A 19798-nucleotide genomic window follows, 5' to 3' on the forward strand; every position below is an offset into this window, starting at 1 on the left:
CATCATTAAAGAGAACGTGAGAAGAGATTTGACAGCCATTTACAGCCACATTTTTTTTTTATATATATATATACAGTATTGTTCAAAATAATAGCAGTACAATGTGACTAACCAGAATAATCAAGGTTTTTCATATATTTTTTTATTGCTACGTGGCAAACAAGTTACCAGTAGGTTCAGTAGATTGTCAGAAAACAAATGAGACCCAGCATTCATGATATGCACGCTCTTAAGGCTGTGCAATTGGGCAATTAGTTGAATTAGTTGAAAGGGGTGTGTTCAAAAAAATAGCAGTGTGGCATTCAATCACTGAGGTCATCAATTTTGTGAAGAAACAGGTGTGAATCAGGTGGCCCCTATTTAAGGATGAAGCCAACACTTGTTGAACATGCATTTGAAAGCTGAGGAAAATGGGTCGTTCAAGACATTGTTCAGAAGAACAGCGTACTTTGATTAAAAAGTTGATTAGAGAGGGGAAAACCTATAAAGAGGTGCAAAAAATGATAGGCTGTTCAGCTAAAATGATCTCCAATGCCTTAAAATGGAGAGCAAAACCAGAGAGACGTGGAAGAAAACGGAAGACAACCATCAAAATGGATAGAAGAATAACCAGAATGGCAAAGGCTCAGCCAATGATCACCTCCAGGATGATCAAAGCCAGTCTGGAGTTACCTGTAAGTACTGTGACAGTTAGAAGACGTCTGTGTGAAGCTAATCTATTTTCAAGAATCCCCCGCAAAGTCCCTCTGTTAAAAAAAAGGCATGTGCATAAGAGGTTACAATTTGCCAAAGAACACATCAACTGGCCTAAAGAGAAATGGAGGAACATTTTGTGGACTGATGAGAGTAAAATTGTTCTTTTTGGGTCGAAGGGCCACAGGCAGTTTGTGAGACGACCCCCAAACTCTGAATTTAAGCCACAGTACACAGTGAAGACAGTGAAGCATGGAGGTGCAAGCATCATGATATGGGCATGTTTCTCCTACTATGGTGTTGGGCCTATTTATCGCATACCAGGGATCATGGATCAGTTTGCATATGTTAAAATACTTGAAAAGGTCATGTTGCCCTATGCTGAAGAGGACATGCCCTTGAAATGGTTGTTTCAACAAGAAAATGACCCAAAACACACTAGTAAACAGGCAAAGTCTTGGTTCCAAACCAACAAAATGAATGTTATGGAGTGGCCAGCCCAATCTCCAGACCTTAATCCAATTGAGAACTTGTGGGGTGATATCAAAAATGCTGTTTCTGAAGCAAAACCAAGAAATGTGAATGAATTGTGGAATGTTGTTGAAGAATCATGGAGTGGAATAACAGCTGAGAGGTGCCACAAGTTGGTTGACTCCATGCCACACAGATGTCAAGCAGTTTTAAAAAACTGTGGTCATACAACTAAATATTAGTTTAGTGATTCACAGGATTGCTAAATCCCAGAAAAAAAATGTTTGTACAAAATAGTTTTGAGTTTGTACAGTTAAAGGTAGACACTGCTATTTTTTTGAACACACCCCTTTCAACTAATTGCCCAATTGCACAGCCTTAAGAGCGTGCATATCATGAATGCTGGGTCTTGTTTGTTTTCTGACAATCTACTGAACCTACTGGTAACTTGTTTGCCACGTAGCAATAAAAAATATACTAAAAACCTTGATTATTCTGGTTAGTCACATTGTACTGCTATTATTTTGAACAATACTGTGTATATATATATATATATATATATATATATATATATATATATATATATATATATATATATATATATATATATATATATATATATACAAGGTGACTTAAGTGTGACAGTCAGGACGTATGATGAGAGCTCTTCATCATGCAGGCTAAAGTGAAAGATGGCACATCTCCAGGTGTCGCTGCTCTATTTGAAAGTGTGCTTTAAAATAAGCCTGAAATTAACCCCTGTGGGGTGCCATAATGGGAGAGGAGTTAAAAGGCAAAGTGAAGTATGTGATTGAGAGTTGGAACAGATAGGAGGGTCTGAGTGAAAGGACGAGTGAAAGAAAGCCGCTGAAACGCATCAGATCTGTTCAGAGAGGGCAAGTGAGGATGTGTTGCAGGGGTAGGAGCACTGTTATTAACCTGCTGGAGCAGAAGAAAAGGCAAAAGTGGAGCAGAACTGACATTGTGAAGCATTATATAATATGAAGGAAAGCAGATGACATCCACAGAGAAAAGAGAGTGGAAAGTCAAAACCCCAGTCTTACTTTGAAGCAATACAGTACTAATATACTTTGAAAAAAATCATCTGAAAATGTATAAGAGAACCTATAGTAGTTAATTAAAAATGTTTAAAACTGAGAATATGGTTGATACTTTCAATAGTTAGTGACTCAGCTAGTAACTCACTGTTGACTATGGTTCCATTCAGCTGCACTGTTTTTCAGTGTAAGAGGCTGGCCTTGGGTTCACTTGATGTCTTCCAAGTGTTTATATTAGGCACCTTATTTATGCAGGATTCCTTAGGGAAGCTACAAACTAGGTGATTTAGAAAATATGTAATTTTGCCCTTTTAACACCCTTAATAAAGGAGCAGCAATAACAAGCATAGGAGTCTGTGTTTCAGTAAAATATTTTTGATGATCTGCTTTCATTAAAATATCTTTTGTCAAGGCCCCGATCTCTTCCTCTCTCTTAACAGTGGGATCCCAAGATAGTCTCCTGGAAATCACCTTCCGTGCCAATGTGCCCCCAGTTCTGTGTGACCCCACCACCCCGAGACCAGAGGACGCCATCCTACCTCCACTCAACGATGGGACACAGCTATCCCTGCCCCTGGGCAGTCCAATAGGTAGGGACCAGTGCTTGATCAAGTTTGAGTGTTTCCGCTTTCTTCCGGGACCACCCCAACAGGAGGAGGGTCCCGACAGGCCATCCCAAGGTGTCTCGCCCTCATCACGGGACGAGCTTCTGGGTAGCCTTGAGCTGCTAAAATTCCACGAGTCGGGAATCGCATCCGAGTACGAGTCAAACACAGACGAGAGTGATGAAAGCTGGGGACAGCAGGACGAGAGCACCCTGCGTCTGCTCAATGTGCTCAACAAACACGGCCCCTCTGACTGCTTGGAGGACGAAATTGCTGTTTAATGTGATTTTGCGCACTTAGATGAACACTGCTTGATGCTTTGCTTAAAGGGTTCAAGTCAATCAGTGTCAATATTGTCAAACCGTCTGCTGCTGTTTGTACTGCTGATAATTCTGGGAGACCAAGGTGACTTTAACCCATTTTGTTTGTCACATTTTGTGTCATATATTGAAAAGCAAACAATCCCAAAGCATAGTCAATACTCTTGTCTCCATTTTAAAGTTTAGGGACACACATCATATGTCAGAATCTTATATCTCTAATGGAACGTTCACAAACTCAGTGGTTTTATCGATAAAGGTCACAAAGTGGATACATTGTTGGTTATAATGGCTGTCCCTACTTCTGAACAGTGTATATATATATATATATATATATATATATAGAGAGAGAGAGAGAGACTGTGTGTGTATATATGTATATATAGATGTTGTTGCAAACTGCTGTATGTGTTAACACTCTTTTAGAGTCTTCAAGCGATTGCTGCTTATACACAAACAAGTGGTTGTTTTTAACTGCAAGAGATACAGTACATCTATATGAAGTGGAACACATTTTATACATTAGCCTGTGATAACATATACATCACATCAGTTTTACAGTTGTGAGTTTGTTTCTGGGTGGTATTAGGCATGTTTGTACTGATATGCTCAGCTACTTAGATCACCTCTCAGCAGAAGTGCTCAGAATGAAGACAATGACCCAGCTGCATCTGTTTAAGCATGCATGACAGAACAGATTCTTAATTGAATGACTGTGGACTGAGACGCTAAGCTAATTATACCCTAAGGGTAGCGATGCGTCTAAACCGGTCAGATCTTAACCATCAGGAGCCCCAATTAGAGTGTCAGAGTTTTCTCAACTCACATCCCTTATTCATTATTTTCATACAAGAGCTTGTCGTGTCCGACTGCTTCACATATTTACTTTTGTACACATTTTGCGTTCTTGCATTTATTTTTATTTTTTTCTGTGCTTTCAAAAAAAGTGATATCTGGGTGTCAAACTGTATCTCTCTGATAAACTACTCTGACTCTTTAACCTCTCTGTTTATATTTTCCAGTTTTCCTATCGCTTCCTCTGTTTCTCTTCCAGTGCCATTTAGAGGCAGACACATGCACACAATTAGACTGGTAATAATAGAGTGGAAAGCAAGTCTTCCCACACATAGAGGACATCATAAGCACTTTCTGTTGTTGGTTTAGTCTTAAACGTCTTTGTTTTCCTTCATTTATGCACTAGTATCTTGATTTCTTTCGAAATGTAAGAATTTACCTTCTTTAAATCTCCTTAGGGCTTGTAAAAAATCTTCCCACAGATTCTTCGCCGCGTCTCTAATGAGGGATTCGTGACCAGTCGTGTTGGCTTGCAGCAGGTCTGGAGGCCAAGACCAAGCTGTGAGCTGTGGTCGAAATCCTCCACAGGGAAACATGTCATTGTCTGAACACAAGACCAGACTTCTTCTCCTTTAAGGACACAGTATGTTTGTATTAGTGCTGTTTGCTGAGGCACATGCTGCTACTATTTTGATTTCAGTTTTTATTACAGGCTTGATACCTCAAATCATGCAGCTTTTTGAGGAGAGGTGCCTGTTCCTTCTCTCACCAGTCACATGATTTTTGCAAGGTTAAGGATAAAATGGGTAAAAGAAAATCCATAGAATTAAATTGAAGTCATATCATGGCTCCAGTAATATCAAGCATAATTCAAGTTTCGTGCATAGTTCGGTTATAGTCTTCATCTTCCTAACCGTTGTAGTAATCTTTTATTTTTAGACCTGCATAGACCTGCCTTAGCAACTGCATAACAACTGCATCAAAGCCAGTAAAAACACTTTAACACAAGCATATTCTACTAAACCATGTTTTTATATGATAATAATGCCTGGGGAAGCAAAGCTAATTATTTAAAATTAATTTTGTCATCATTGACTTTGTACTTGAATTCTGGCCACTGTTTTTTTTTTTTTTTTTTTTCACGTTATTTTAAGGTGTCCTTGTTACAGTGTAATTATGCATTTAAGTAATGAGTAATATGAATATGGTTAGGTTTAGGATTAGGGTTTGGCTTTGTGTTACTTGCATTTAATTGTTGTTGTAATAGCTAAGGGTGGGCGGATCGATCTAAATATCGATATTATCGATGCCAACACTGGTATTGGTATCGGATCGATACAATTGTAATTGAATCGATATTTTAATTTAAATATATCTCATCTACGTTCATTATACTTTGCTCCTGTCTTCTCGTCTACAATCCTGAGCAAATGCTGCTTTCACATCCTGGCCCACTTTGCTACTCCTCCCCCTCCTGGTGCTCTGCTGTGATTCGTTGTTGTGTCGTCACGTGACTCACTGACACAACGCGCCGAGGATCAGCGAACAGAGTGAGCGAAGCTGATAGCACATTGAAGTCCAGAAGGGGGGCTCAGGGAATGGTATTTGACAGGTTTATTGTTCTTCAGTAATAATTGTGTGCACTTTATTTCATAAGGGAGAGATTTTTGTTATTCTTTATTATTATTATATTTTTTAAAGGCTGTAAAGAAGTCAATCTACAGTGCCTAATAACTAATAATTTTGTGGACTTCAATACATTAATAAAAAAAATATTGCCTAAATAATTGATCATTCATTCACCTCAGAAATAATGACAGACCTACTGCTCTCCCCTACACAAATTTGTTTTATTTTATTTTTTAAGTAAAAAGTATCGTATCGGTATCGGCAATACTGACCCTATATGTATTTGGTATCGGATCGATACCAAATTTTGCAGTATTGCCCACCACTAGTAATAGCATGTAACATGTAACGAGGACAGCTTAAAATAAAGTGTTACCTTTTTTATAATTATTTTCAATAATTATTCCAAACAAAACAGCCTTTGGTGTCACAAATGATAAACCACCAATTTCTCCTTCTGTAGGTTACTGCAGGTTTTCAAAGTATATGACTCATTTCATGAGTTTTGTCATTTTTAAGAGCACTGCGGTGTCACTGTGTGAATGTGTTCATTAAGTGTGAGAGTCATTCTCACTGAATGTTGAACTACTGGATCAAGGAGTTAGCTGAACTAGCTTTTAAAAATGGCTACACAAACTTGCTTTACTTCAGCAGCCTTCTCTAAGTTTACACTAGTTAAGTTACACACAAATCCATCGTGAACGCACTTGATTGACTTTCCTACTTAAACTGTGGTTCAGTAGTTATGCGATTCCAAGAATAACCACTAAAACTATCGAGCTCACAAAACCATCAAGTGCAGAGAACACCATCTGAATCGCTGTGTAATATAAAGGATATTCTGGAGCGTCCCTGTCTCATCTTTCCTCACTCAGGGAAACGAGCGGCTGCCGGATTGATCCTTCTCCCTGTGGCATAATCCAAATCGCATAACACTATCACATCTCATTTTAGTATGGCTGCCACTTCTGAGAGAAGCTGTTGGAAACTCAGGTGCCTCTGAACTAGAAGCTGATATCCGGACTTGACCGGAAAAAAAAATCCTTCATGTTCAAAGTACAATTCAATTGATTTGAACTCCTTTATGCCCCACAAGGGTGACGCACCATGAAATTAAAAGCTGCCTTTAGAAGAACTAAATTAATTAGCTATATTTCACAGAATGTGGCATTGCGCACAGTAAGTATAATCAGGTTCTAATGATTTCTACAACGACACATGACTGTCGATCAGGTATAAAAGCGGTCATTATCTGGCATCCCTGTCTACTTGCTACAGATCTGTTTATTTCATCAGTGGTAAACTTGCAGAGAGCTGCACTGCATGCATGTTACTGCTTGACACTGACGTGGCAGAACCTTTGATTAATTATTGATCTGAGATTTAAAGCTGAATGAAATGGGGGTATTGTCTCCTGTTATGTTCACTGTTTTTTTTTTTTTGTCTCTTCAGTAGCAGAATATCGCCATGATAACATCTCCACATCAATTTTTTATGTGTTCAGTGCTGCTTTTTGGTCTCGCCTTAATTGTAACACTGTTCTGATATAGTCTGAGATTTATCATCTTTCAAAAATCCATTTTTTTTGAGTGCTGGTGTAGCTTCCAGCACGCTGCTTAACATAAAATAGCTATTGACCAGGAACACTTTCATACAATCCATGGTGGTGTTATTTTTGTTGCTCTTTTGGGGATTTTTATCTTTCTACCATGTTTTACTGTATATCTTCAGTACCAAGAAAACTAGTCAGCCAGCGGTGCAGTTCAACAAAGATACGTCTAACAGTGCAGTTTAGTTGTGAAGTTCTCTGCCCTTTTCATGTAGAAGTCCTGAGACTGATGTTTTTATGCTGGGCTTGCTGGGTTGCTTCAGCTCATTTTTGTTAATGATTGAGTTAATAAAAGGGAGTCAGATGGTGCAATTGCATTTCGGGTTTCTCCACCTTGACCCTCTATTAATGTGTTATTCAGGGCTAACCCTTTCTCCCATCCCCAAGCCCTTGTATTTAAAGATTCATGCTAGAAGATAGTAGTTTATTTTTATTTATTTTTTTTATTGTTTTGCCTTGGGGCGTAAATACATTTTTAAAAAAAAATGTTTTTGATCAGTTCATTTTTAATTCTGTACTGAATGTAGTGCATCATGAAATATAAAATCTGGTCACTTTTCATTGTGATTATTTTTGTTTGGGTTATAAATAGAGGAGTCTTGAGAGATGAAATAAGAAAGAGATGAGAGATTAATTTTATGTTTTATATATATGTCTCTGAGACTTCAAAAATGAATAGCATTTTACTGTAATTACAATAATTTAGAAATGTAGAAAGTATATTATAATCAAATATACTTGATAATATATTTTATGAAATAGCTTTTTAATATATTTTAAATAAAAGGTATAGTATGTATTTATATTATAGTAGGCCTATATTTCCTTTAAAAATATCATCAATGTCCCGAATAGGAAATGTCTTTTACAAAACCTTTTAACATTTGTATTATTTTATTGTAATTATAATTGTATTATAATTATTTATAAAATGTTAAAAATTAGAATAAAAATATATCAATATCACATCCAATAGAATGTGCTTTTCCAATATATAAAAAAAAGTATTTTATTATAATTTCTAGAATTATATTATCAGTTTAAAATTGTTCAAGTTCGTGCTGTGTTTTTTTGTTTTGTTTTTTATATATAAATTTTTTTTTTATTGAAATATGGAAATTCACTGGTCAAAAAGTGGCAACCCTGTCGTGTGCTGGACAGCGTTTGCTCCAGAGGTTTCCCGCTGGGACACACCAGGAGCTCATAAACCAGCCCAGAATAGCAGTGTGTCAGATACCCTCCTAACATTAGCTGCTGTGATGGAGCCTCAGTGAGATATTTTACACTGCAGCCTCGAGCTACACGATAATGTCCAGCCCTGTGGAGAAGGATCAAAACCAATGATCACTGTGTCACGCTCAGGACTGGAAGCTGACAATTTGCTATACATCTTACTACTTTCTCTCTTCCTCACTCAAAATCTAGTCTCTCAGAACCATACTTATGATTTTCAGCATAAAACCGGGTTCAGTTTCTACGTGTTTAAACCAGAAACTACCCACTTAGACAGGACTAGCTGAATAACATGTAACCCGACCAACAATGGATTGCTTATTTATTCATTTATTTTTCATTTTCAGGACAGATCAATCTGAAATGGACTGTACTAAAATACTTTTTAAACTTGATTTTGCTGATGACGTTTTGCAGTCAGACAACCTAATTGAGTGGTTTTTTTTTAGTTTTGTGGGAGGGCCGTGGGTGGCCCGTCTGAGGCTGATACTCCAACATAATAGGATTAGTCTGGGTATTGTAGCTTTAGCAGATGAAGTAACGTGTCAGCCAGTGAAGTGCTTAGTGGTTTGGGCAGCAGTTATCTCTTTCAGATGTCAGATGGCCGTAGTGGTGTGCTACCGCAGACAATCCCATGAAACCACACTACTTTTCTCCTGCTCTTTTCTCTCCAGCACGCATTGTAGCTTTTGCAGAATTAATTCAGTCAGATGATGTACGTTTTGAAGATCAGTGCTGTCAATGATTTAAGCAGTTCTTGTTACACAGTGTTTTTTTTTATTATTTATTATTTTTTCTATTTTTCCCCCTGATTACCATGACAACAGCATGCTGCTTTCAGCACAGATTTCCGTCATTCATCTGTTTGCCTTGCCTACAGAACCAAGGCATTGTCAGCATCAAAATAACTTCTCTTTGTCAAGTATTTGTGTGGAAAAGCCTCTCTAGTCTCCTATGTGGCCCAGGTTTGCCGTCGGTGCGAGACTGTCACCGGCTAATGAGAATTCTTACTCCTCCATGAGCATGTGTTGAAAGGGTTTGAGTTTAACAAGCTGGAAATAACTATGCCACATCAAATCCCTTCAAGAGTTTCTTAAAATCACATTTGATTATAGCCAGACTAATATACAGCTTTTACTGGAAACAGCTTCGAATGGCCTAAATTGAAGCTGAAGTTGAAATAGAACACTTTGTCGAGCCACTTTTGTTGGCAAATTGCAGATCTTACCAGCTTTATCACTGTTGGTCTCCCTCTCTTTAGTCATCTTTTAAAAGGTAATAGGTTTTTTTTTTTTTCTATTTCCATGCATTATGTTTTGTTAGATACGAACAATAAATTATGCTCTCTTTGTCATTCAAATGCTAACCATGAAATAATGGTTCTGAGGTAAGAAACATGACTTCTTTTGACTTGCCAAATGCTTTTTTTTTTCCTGCCTATGTTGATGTCATTGTGTGTTGTTTTTTTGCATGAACTTGTCAACACTTGATGTATAAAATGCTTAATACTGCATAAAATTAGGGATGCATGATATCTGTACTTTTTTAAATGGTATCTATTGATTGATATACAGTATATGTCAGGTTATACTGGATATTGTGCTTTTTTGCCATCATCTGAATTTTAGAACAGCGTTAAAGTCAGATGTCAGTATTACGTTTATGTTGAACAAATTGGTTGAATGTAAAATGTTCTGCAGTGTTACACTGTTTTAAACATGCATTTAAGCTTCTGAAGTCACAGCTCACCTTTAAATGTTAATGTGGTATGAATCACTTTGTCTGAAAAACCTTTTTATTATTTTGTTCCGTAGTGGACCAAAGCATGTTTGAGAACTTCAACACTGTGGAACAGCCGAAGCTGAACTCTCGTCCAGCAGCCTCCTCAGACACCTCCGCCCTGGGAGGATCCAAGACAGGATCCCTGAAAAATGCCCTGAACTTGGGCAAAGCCATGGGAGCAAAGGTAAATGACCTGCTCCGCCGAAAAGATCCCAGCAGCCCCGGAGACATCGGAGTCACGGAGGTGAATAAGAACGTGGAGCCAATGTGGTCCAGCATGACTGAGATGGGCCATAGCACAGCAGGAAGCAGGTAAAGATGCAAACCTCAATACGGTCATTATATTCCATTCACGCTTGGAATAAAAGTGCTAGGAAGTTGTCAGCTTTGCTACTTGCTCTTGACATTTAAGACCCAGCGTGTTTCTACAGAGACAGATTCAGGGTTGGACTGTGTCATGTCCCAATCCGATCACTTCACTGTCCTGTCTAATAAATGTCAAATAAACAATATTCCTCTAAACGTGGGGTGATTTTTGATCTGGTTCCAGTTCACTTGCATCCAGTAATGCTGAATAAATGTGTTCCATCCAAAGCAAAACATTTAATATTGTAAAATAATATTACAATTTAAAAGAGTTTATTTTGATGTATTTTATTCCTGTGATGGCGAAGCTGAATTTTCAGCAGCTCCCGTTTTCTGAGACATTCAGAAAAATTTCTTATTCTTATTTTCAAAAAAAGTTGTGCTGCTTCATACTTTGGTGAAAACCATGATACACTACTTTTTTAACCTATTTTTAAAGAAAATTGTATACTTTTATTTGGCAAGAACACATTAAATTGATCAATGACAGTAAAGAAATTACATAAGTCATACACCAAATCAGCATATTCATTTAGCTTTGCCATCACTGGAATATGTTACATTTTAACATTATATTAAAATAGAAACCTTTTTTTTTTTTGTCATTGTAATATTTCACAATATTACTGATTTACTGTATTTTTGATCAAATATGCAGCCTTTGTGGAGTATGAGATACTTATTTTTAAAAAACATGTGAAATGACCATTTATCACAGCGGATTCATATTTCTCTATGGCAGTTCATATCTCTTTCAGTAGTGAATGTGAAAACAGGAGAAATGTCTTTGTGCTCTGTTATTATATGTGAGCACCATGAAAGATTTGACTGACATGTCTTAGAGAAGGGAAAAAAGGCTTTTAATGTGGCCATACAGCAACTGCATTCAATATCAGCAGCCGTCAAGGGAATGTATTTCTGGATTTAGGATACAGGAGTGTTCCTGTTTGTGTGAGTCCATGTTCGTGTGTTGCATGAGGCAAACTTTGACTTGTGTCGAGGGTTTGGCTTAATTGGCTGCAATATTACCAGTTGTGTAACATCTATTATACACATTCCTTCCAGCTTTTTAATATGCCTGTTCATAAAATTAATGGAAATAATGCCTTTATATCCATAATTAGTAGAACTTGCTATGACAATCATTGAAAGATATTACCACTTGGGAGTTAGTGCTACAAAGACAGAACATAAGTAGTGAACTTGTTACGCAAGCTTCATGATTTGTGGAATAATACCTAAATTGAGGGGCCTGATGAGGAGCGCCGATTGTTTTAACTGGCGGATGTAAAACGGATGAAAAAGACCCATAGACTTTATGGCTTTCATCAACATTCATATCTTTAAAAGGCCAAGTACATATTCCACTGTCATAAAATGATAAATGAAATGATGCATGTACTAGAAACCAACTTCTTATCATGTCTAGTAAGGTTATTATTGCACAGATACGTGCCATTACTGAGGGAGTTGTGCTGTTATCATTGGATATACTACAAGAAATTGTCACTAAATGACTGTGAACATTTCTTGTGACTTGAGAAGGTAATCACGTCTTTGCATCTACTATGTTAAAATATATGAACATATATATTTTACACATCCGTTCCATACAGATATTTTTGAAAAGTCTCTTATTCTAACGGAGGCTGTATTTATTTGATTAAAAAAATACAGTAAAAACAGTAATATTGTGAAATATTTAATATATCAAAAACAAAATTTATTCCTGTGATGGCAAATGTTGAATTGTATCCTTTAGAAATAAGTATAGCATACTGATTTATATATTATTATTATGATTATTATTGTTATTATCAGTTTTTTTTTTTTTTTATGATACTAATTGTGACCTAATTGCTCAATTAAAATGCACCCTTGCTGAATGAAAATATACCTTTTCTTAAAAAAAAAAAAGTGTTTATTTATATGGAGCATTTAAAAAAATTCAAGTACTGCTGCTTTCCCACATTTAATTTATTGATTTAAAATGTAAAATATTTGTCACAATTTTGCTTTAAGATTTTTTTATACATTTTCCTTAAAAAAAGGTCATAAAACATTTTATATGGAGATTAAAATCACAAAAGGATCCTAAGTGAACTACGTACAACCTTCACAATCCAAAGTTTAAAATTCAAATCAACTTCCCTGCATTGGAAATATGATAATAAGTAAATATGGAAATAAGTTGTCTTTTGGACAATCTTTTTATCCTGTCCAAAAATGATCCTCTGAATTCAAAAGAAAGACTTTTGTTCACTTTTTTTCCTCTTTCCCTGTAGTCTTGATCGGTGCTTTAAAACTGACCTTTAATAAGATTTATTCAAATGAAGTGAATCTATTGGGGTCATTCTATCTTGCATGATCACATTGTGTCTTTGCTTTTTCTTTCTCTCACGCAGTCACATCTCCCTGGATTCCTTCCCTCGGCTAGATCCCCCACCTCCCACAGGTAAAAAGCGTCTCCCACGGGCCTTGAAGACCACCCAGGACATGATGATATCCTCTGACCCTGTGGTAGCCTCCCCAGAATCCTCCTTCGTCTCCTCACCTGAAAAAATCTCCCAAGATAAACCTGAGCTTCAGCCTGAACCAAGCCCTGAAGAGTCCGGCATTGAGAAACCTTCAGAGCCTGGTGACTGTGTCAGCAGCCAGATGGAGAAGACCAGTATAGAACTAAACAAGAAGCCCACAGCTGTGGTGATGGATGTGGATCAATCACAGCTGCTGCTCTCTGTTCCAGATCTCATTCACAAAGACAGTCCAGACCCAAAGAAACTCACCAGCTCAGAAACTAGAATGGCTTCCACCCCATGTCCAGGGAACGGGGGCTGCCACATCAGCGTCACTGAGGGGGAATTGTTGGGGAATGGCACAGTGGATTACGGGACCCTTAACTTGGAGAACGAAGAATCCCACCCTGACCTGCTGTCATTTGAACAGGCTTGAGACCCTCAAGCGCATTCATTCACCAGGCTTCCATAATGACAACAGAGAGGCTTGAATCCATCATTCATTCTGCATTTCATATTTTGCCTTTATAGCAAAAGTACCACTGACTGTACTTAGTTATTTTGTAGAGATACAAAAAAAATTTAATCGTAGCACCATAATCATTTTGAAAGACTGTATTTTATGTGAATCGTTTAACAGAAACCAAAGTCAAAGCTACACTGCTTAGAAGTTTTTAATGAGTATTTCTTGACTTGTTTTCCAGTCAAATGTTAGAGTGGAACTTCCAGATCAAGTTTCTTGAAGCAACACTGCACAAGTTCTCGTTATAGCTTAAAAAAATAGTGAATTTTGTCTCACTGCACTGAAAGATTGATTCATTGTTTTCAGTATAAACAAGTCTAATGTTACAAATTATTTCTGTTTGACATATAAGTGATGTACAGTACTTATGAACTTTAAATCAAAGAATACTGAAACAATGTATTCAGAATCAGCGTATTAGAATGATTTCTGAAGGATCATGTGACACTGAAGACTAAAGTAATGTCATGTATTCCATCTTAGGAATAAATGACATTTTAAACTATATTAGAATAGAAAAGAGTCATTTTAAATTGTAATTTCACGTAACAATTTTTACTGTATTTGATCCAATATGATCAAGTATGAGACTTCTTTAAGAAACTAATTTATATTATTGAAAGCAAGTCTTATTTATATAGTTGTACATTTTATTTGTAAAGATTGCATTTGTCGTCTTTGAATGATTTTGAGACCATTTTACTGGAAGATTAGAAAGAATACTCATTAAAAACAACATTTTTAACATTTTTATACCTCCAAGGCTGTCTGTGCAGTTTCATAAGTGGGCAGCATTTCATGTTTTTTTTTGTTTGTTTGTTTGTTTGTTTGTTTGTTTCATTTGGATTTTACAACCCTGTAAAAGTTCGGACCATATCTCTGAGCTTGTGCTCAATGTCATGATCAGTGGCAGTATGAGCGAGCGCACATGGCCTTGGGTCAGTCAATACTGCGCTATGCACCTAACAGCAGCAGTATGTACTGCTTCTGTGTTGTTTTTGACACTGTGACCTCAAGATCAACCTTCCCAGTCTCATGGAGAAAGTCTAGGATCCTAACTTTGTAAGCAGTGGCATAGCAATAACAGTCAAGGTGATGATGGCTCGAGGAATGTCAGTCAGCATGAAGGTATGCAGAAGGGTTCTGAAAGTCCCTGGAATGCTAGAACTCAACACTAATCTTGATTCTTTTCCTCTTGTTTGTGTAGACAGCCTGACTCCCATGACATTCTCTCAGGCCTGTTGGTTTTATTTCTTCATCTTCAGAGATTTCGGGCTATTCCAATACTAACAATGCCACTATTTACACTCCCGTTATTTATAGAGATTTACTGTCATCCTATATATGTGTATAGATATACTGAGATGTTGATTGTAACTCAAAGCTGAAATGAAATGGTTGATATGCATTATGAAAGATGACTTAACCAAAGTTTTGAGTTGTCATACATGTATTGCAATTATAGGATTACTTCCTTTTGGTAACACTACCATTGTAAAACCATATGTGCAATGATCTGTAATGACTCATAATAGTGTGAACACTAAAACGAGAATTGAGAGTAAACCAAATTCATGCTGATACATGTGCAGATGGTGAATCATGATGGACCACGTCAGATAAGAAAGCATAGATTATGAAATACCTGTGTATATGTGCTGGTGAAACAACGGCTGAATGAAGGAAAGCAAGCATATTTATCTTATTGTTTTAGACATTTTCTCTTTTTTTTTTTAGACATTGTTTAGTGTTTAGAAGATTATTGATGGAAACTTAAAGGAATAGTTCACCCAGAAATGTAAATGAGCTGAAATTCCGCTCGCCCTCAGGCCATCCAAGATGTAAATGAGTTTACTTCATAAGAACAGGTTTGAGAAATGGGTGCTGTCAGAAGAGTCCAAAGAGCTGATTAAAAACATCTCAATACTTGTTTAGAAATGGTTTGGGCAGTTTTTGCTTGTAAACGTTGATAGATCTGTGCATATTTCTCCCCTGATTCAGACCAGACAGGAGAAAGTAACATTATGGAAAGGCAGAATTCTGGGTATTTTTAGCCGGAAGCAGCGGTTTGAAGTTAAAAACATCTTGATAGATTTGTTTCATACAAATAAACAGCTTTTCACTTCAAAATGTTAACTGATTGACTGGAGTCGTATTGTGATGTTTTTTTATCATTCTGATGGCACCCATTCACTGCAGAGGATCCATTGGTGAGCAAGTGATCAAATCTGTTCCAATAAAGAAACAAACTAATCTAATCATCTTGGATGGACATTTTCATTTTGGTGTGAACTATTCTGGTAGCATTACAGGAATGTTATTTAAAATTGTTCTGTGTGATGATTCATGCATTTTAATTTCATAGTAGTCCCATCAGTCATAGTTTGTTTGAATGAAGAAAAAAGAATGTTGAAGGAAAAAGGCATGTATATGAAGGTTTTAAGAGTGCACTGAATTGTATTTCAAGAGGCTGGGAATATTAAAGTGATTTCCCATTATGGTAACTATTTATGACACAGTTTGGGTCTGGGTGCCTTTATTTTCAGTAGATGGATCTTATGCAACTTCTTTTTTATTCGAGGCAGTTTATAGAAAATAATTTACAGGGTCTGCACCACTAAATGGTCTGCTTTATGACAAGACGACAGTGAAGTACATGAGGTTGAACCTGCAAATTTTGGTTTACCAGAACTGATTCATAACCATGAGGTTACCGTCACGTCACCCCAAATCCAGACAAAACTGTATATTTCAGTCCACCCCGCCAACCATGTTCAACTCTAGAAATATTTCTTATATTCATGCACATGGACATTTAATAAAATTTTCTGATCACCACAATATCAAGTGAATTTAAAGCTGCTTTAATCATTTAAACAACTTTTTATTAGCTGCAAAGTTACAAGTTTTGAACTACATTTTTAATGATTTTTGCCAATTTCCTCAGCTTACATGCAAAGCACCTTTACATTTACATTTTTAAATTACTTACATTTTTAATTCCAAATAATTTCATCTGTCACTCCAAATGCCTCAAACTTTAGAAGCAAGCCGTTAGAAATACATACTCATAGTGAGTCTGGGGCAGTGGGTGGAATCTTCACCCTCTATCCTGTTCAGTGACCGTCTCAGGGTTTATTGCAGTCATATCCTGTTTTACTGTTTCTTTTCCCAAAATATAACCTATTTATTTATCAATGCCAGCCAGATGTTCTGTTTAGACCGAGTACTTAAAGCATGAAGGTGGCTTTTAATCTGAGAAAAAAAAAAGGTTTTGTCACATGGGTATCGTTGTTAGAGCAGCCCACTTCGCTCTAAACATTTCTGACTTGTTACTGATGTATTACACCTAAATATATTTGTGATTCAGTACATTATGAATTAAAATTTGATTCAGGCAAATTACATTCTTTTGCATTTTATTTTTTTGGACTTACATTGGTACTGCTAGGTGTGTGTGTGTGTGTGTGTGTGCGCGCCGATTCTAATAACAGTTTGCATTCACTCTGCCATAGCTGTATAAGAAGTCTAACTCCTGCTGCATAAAACATCCCCAAACCATGACACTTCCCCCTCCACCTTTCACTGACTTCTTTACACACTTGGACTTCAGTCTTTCCCCAGTTCGATGCCGAACAAAATGTTTCCCATCAGATCAAATTTGCTCTCATCACTAAAGTGAACTTTGGACCAGTTCTCTCCACAAAACATGCTCCTCCGTAAAAGTGAGCTTAGCATTTTGATACTTTGTTGATGAGAGGCTTGGTCACTGCAGAGTCCGACTTCTCTAAAACATGCCGAGACAGATCCTTACCCTGTTTAGCACTGAACTGATGAGCAATTCCAGCTGCAGTGCTGAACCCATTCCCCATTGAGAGTCACTGCATTATCCTGTCTCTTCGGGAATTTTGTCTTACATGGATGACCAGCCTTTCTGGGGGACTTGAATGTATCAGTGTCGATGTAAAACTTCTCTTGCAACAACTGAAAGTGTCATCCCTTTGGCCTTCATCTGGACTGCTTCCTGTTGCAGGGTTTTAGTGACCTTACAGCGGCCTGCAGTCTCTCTGAAAATTGGAGGAATACTGCCAGTTAAATAGACTTTGTCATATAATTAAAAAAATTAGCACCAGGTGCCAAATTAACACATCTAAGGTGTGTGTATATATATATATATATGTATGTATGTGTGTGTGTGTGTGTGTGTGTGTGTGTATACATACAGTGTATACACAGTATATATACAGACCAAAAGTTTGGACACACCTTCTCATTAACACGTGGAATTATATATGGAATTATATACATAACAAAAAAGTGTGAAACAACTGAAAATATGTCATATTGTAGGTTCTTCAAAGTAGCCACCTTTTGTTTTGATTACTGCTTTGCACACTCTTGGCCTTCTCTTGATGAGCTTCAAGAGGTAGTCACCTGAAACGGTCTTCCAACAGTCTTGAAGGAGTTCCCTGAGAGATGCTTAGCACTTGTTGGCCCTTTTGCCTTCTGTCTGTGGTCCAGCTCACCCCTAAACCATCTCGATTGGGTTCAGGTCCGGTGACTGTGGAGGCCAGGTCATCTGGCGCAGCACCCCATCACTCTTCTTGGTCAAATAGCCCTTGATGCCTTCAGTGTGACTCTACAATTTTCATAGTCATGAAAATAAAGAAAACTCTTTGAATGATAAGGTGTGTCCAAACTTTTGGTCTGTACTGTATATAATCACAATATTCCTAAAAATGTAATGCAGCACAATGGTTTTTGACATTCATAATAATTATAGAAAATGTTTCTTGATCAGTAACTCAGCATATTAGACTGATCTGAAGGATCATGTGACACTAAATACTGAAAGGCTTTGACATTACATGAATAAATTACAATTTTAAAACATATTAAAATAGAAAACGGTTCTTTTAAACCATAATATTTCACAGTATTACAGATTTCACTGTGTTTTACATCAAATAAATGTAGCCTTGGTCATACCAAACCCAAACTTGCAGTTTGACAGAATCTCACTACAAAGAGTTGCTGATATTGAGAGTATAGATCAAATGAAACATTTGCAGACTGGATGTATCCGCTACAGACATCTTGGAAGAAGGATGTGAAGAATGCATTGTCAGAATTCATTTGATCTCTCTGCAGAGTCAGGTTTTTGTTTAGTTTTTTTTTTTTCGTTCCTTTCCTTATCTCAAAACATTCTACTCTAAAAGAGTCCCTATAAGACAATTTTTATGTGCTAGACTTAATTTCCTACTGTCGTTCCAGTATTATTAAAGATTGTGTTCAATGATACTGGAATCTTTGGTCACTTGTTGTCTAATTTAAATATGAAGGTGGTTGAGGCATTAGGAAATTGTTATCTTCACATTATAATAAAGGTTCCTATAAATGATCACCACTTTTGTTGTTCTTTTTCACATTTTATTCACAGAGAAAGGGTTTCGCATTTTTATGTTGTTATTATAAGTGAGAAAACCGAGATATAACTTCAAGTTTTCCAGTACAGTCCCTCGGCAGCATTCCAGGAGATGAGAAAGGGAGCGGGAATACCACAGTTGCCATATTGGCTAAAAAAGCCAGTTTTGCAAGGTGAGAGAAAGTTTTCCAACAGCAAGACTCATTATGACAACAACACCGATCAGTAACACTTCCATCCTGTCGTCCAAGTCAACTGCTTCCTGTTGCACACAGACAACATATGCTTTTGGCAATACAGAGGACAGACAGAGTCTCTATTTGATGTAAAATAATGTGATATAATAACCACATGAACTTACTTTATCTATGTAGCTTGCAATTTACAGGTCAGAAGCAGTAGAAACAGCACAAATAAACAACGGTCTTCAGTCTGTTTTCTTATGTGATAGTTCTTAATTGACCAGACAATGAACATCCAAATAAAGTAGTCTAAAACTTCATGTATGCTACCTAATTGCCATAGACGGATGATTTTTTTTTTCTAACAGTGTTGAATATTAATTCAAAAATAAATCTTTGAGACAATAATTTATATAGTTGAATGCATATGTGCATGAATAAATCAATGCATATTATTAACAAAGGACATTTCATTTGCATGAGGTTAACCTCTGTGCCTCTTCTACTTCTGCCATGTATTGTTTTATATTTAAGACATTAATTAATTGTGATCTGGCTCTAACCTGGTTTAGATGCGTCATACTCGTCAGA

At 36.8% G+C, this 19798-nt stretch overlaps 1 protein-coding gene across 2 annotated transcripts in view; it reads left to right on the forward strand.

The window, feature by feature from the left end:
• LOC113050488 (carboxyl-terminal PDZ ligand of neuronal nitric oxide synthase protein-like) overlaps nucleotides 1-17005 on the forward strand; it is a 96738-nt gene extending 79733 nt beyond the window's left edge. The window contains exons 10-12 of one of the 2 annotated variants that reach the window (XM_026213478.1): nucleotides 2663-2812; nucleotides 10228-10507; nucleotides 12967-17005. In XM_026213478.1, coding sequence (XP_026069263.1) covers nucleotides 2663-2812; nucleotides 10228-10507; nucleotides 12967-13513 — 977 coding nt within the window. In that variant the 3' untranslated portion in view covers nucleotides 13514-17005. Of the gene's footprint in view, nucleotides 1-2662; nucleotides 3445-10227; nucleotides 10508-12966 lie in introns of those variants that run through there. The other variant, XM_026213479.1, reaches the window with a different exon arrangement.
• Nucleotides 17006-19798: the final 2793 nt, after the last annotated feature.

The sequence above is a fragment of the Carassius auratus genome, chromosome 31 (assembly GCF_003368295.1).
Source record: "Carassius auratus strain Wakin chromosome 31, ASM336829v1, whole genome shotgun sequence".
Taxonomy (NCBI): domain Eukaryota; kingdom Metazoa; phylum Chordata; class Actinopteri; order Cypriniformes; family Cyprinidae; genus Carassius; species Carassius auratus.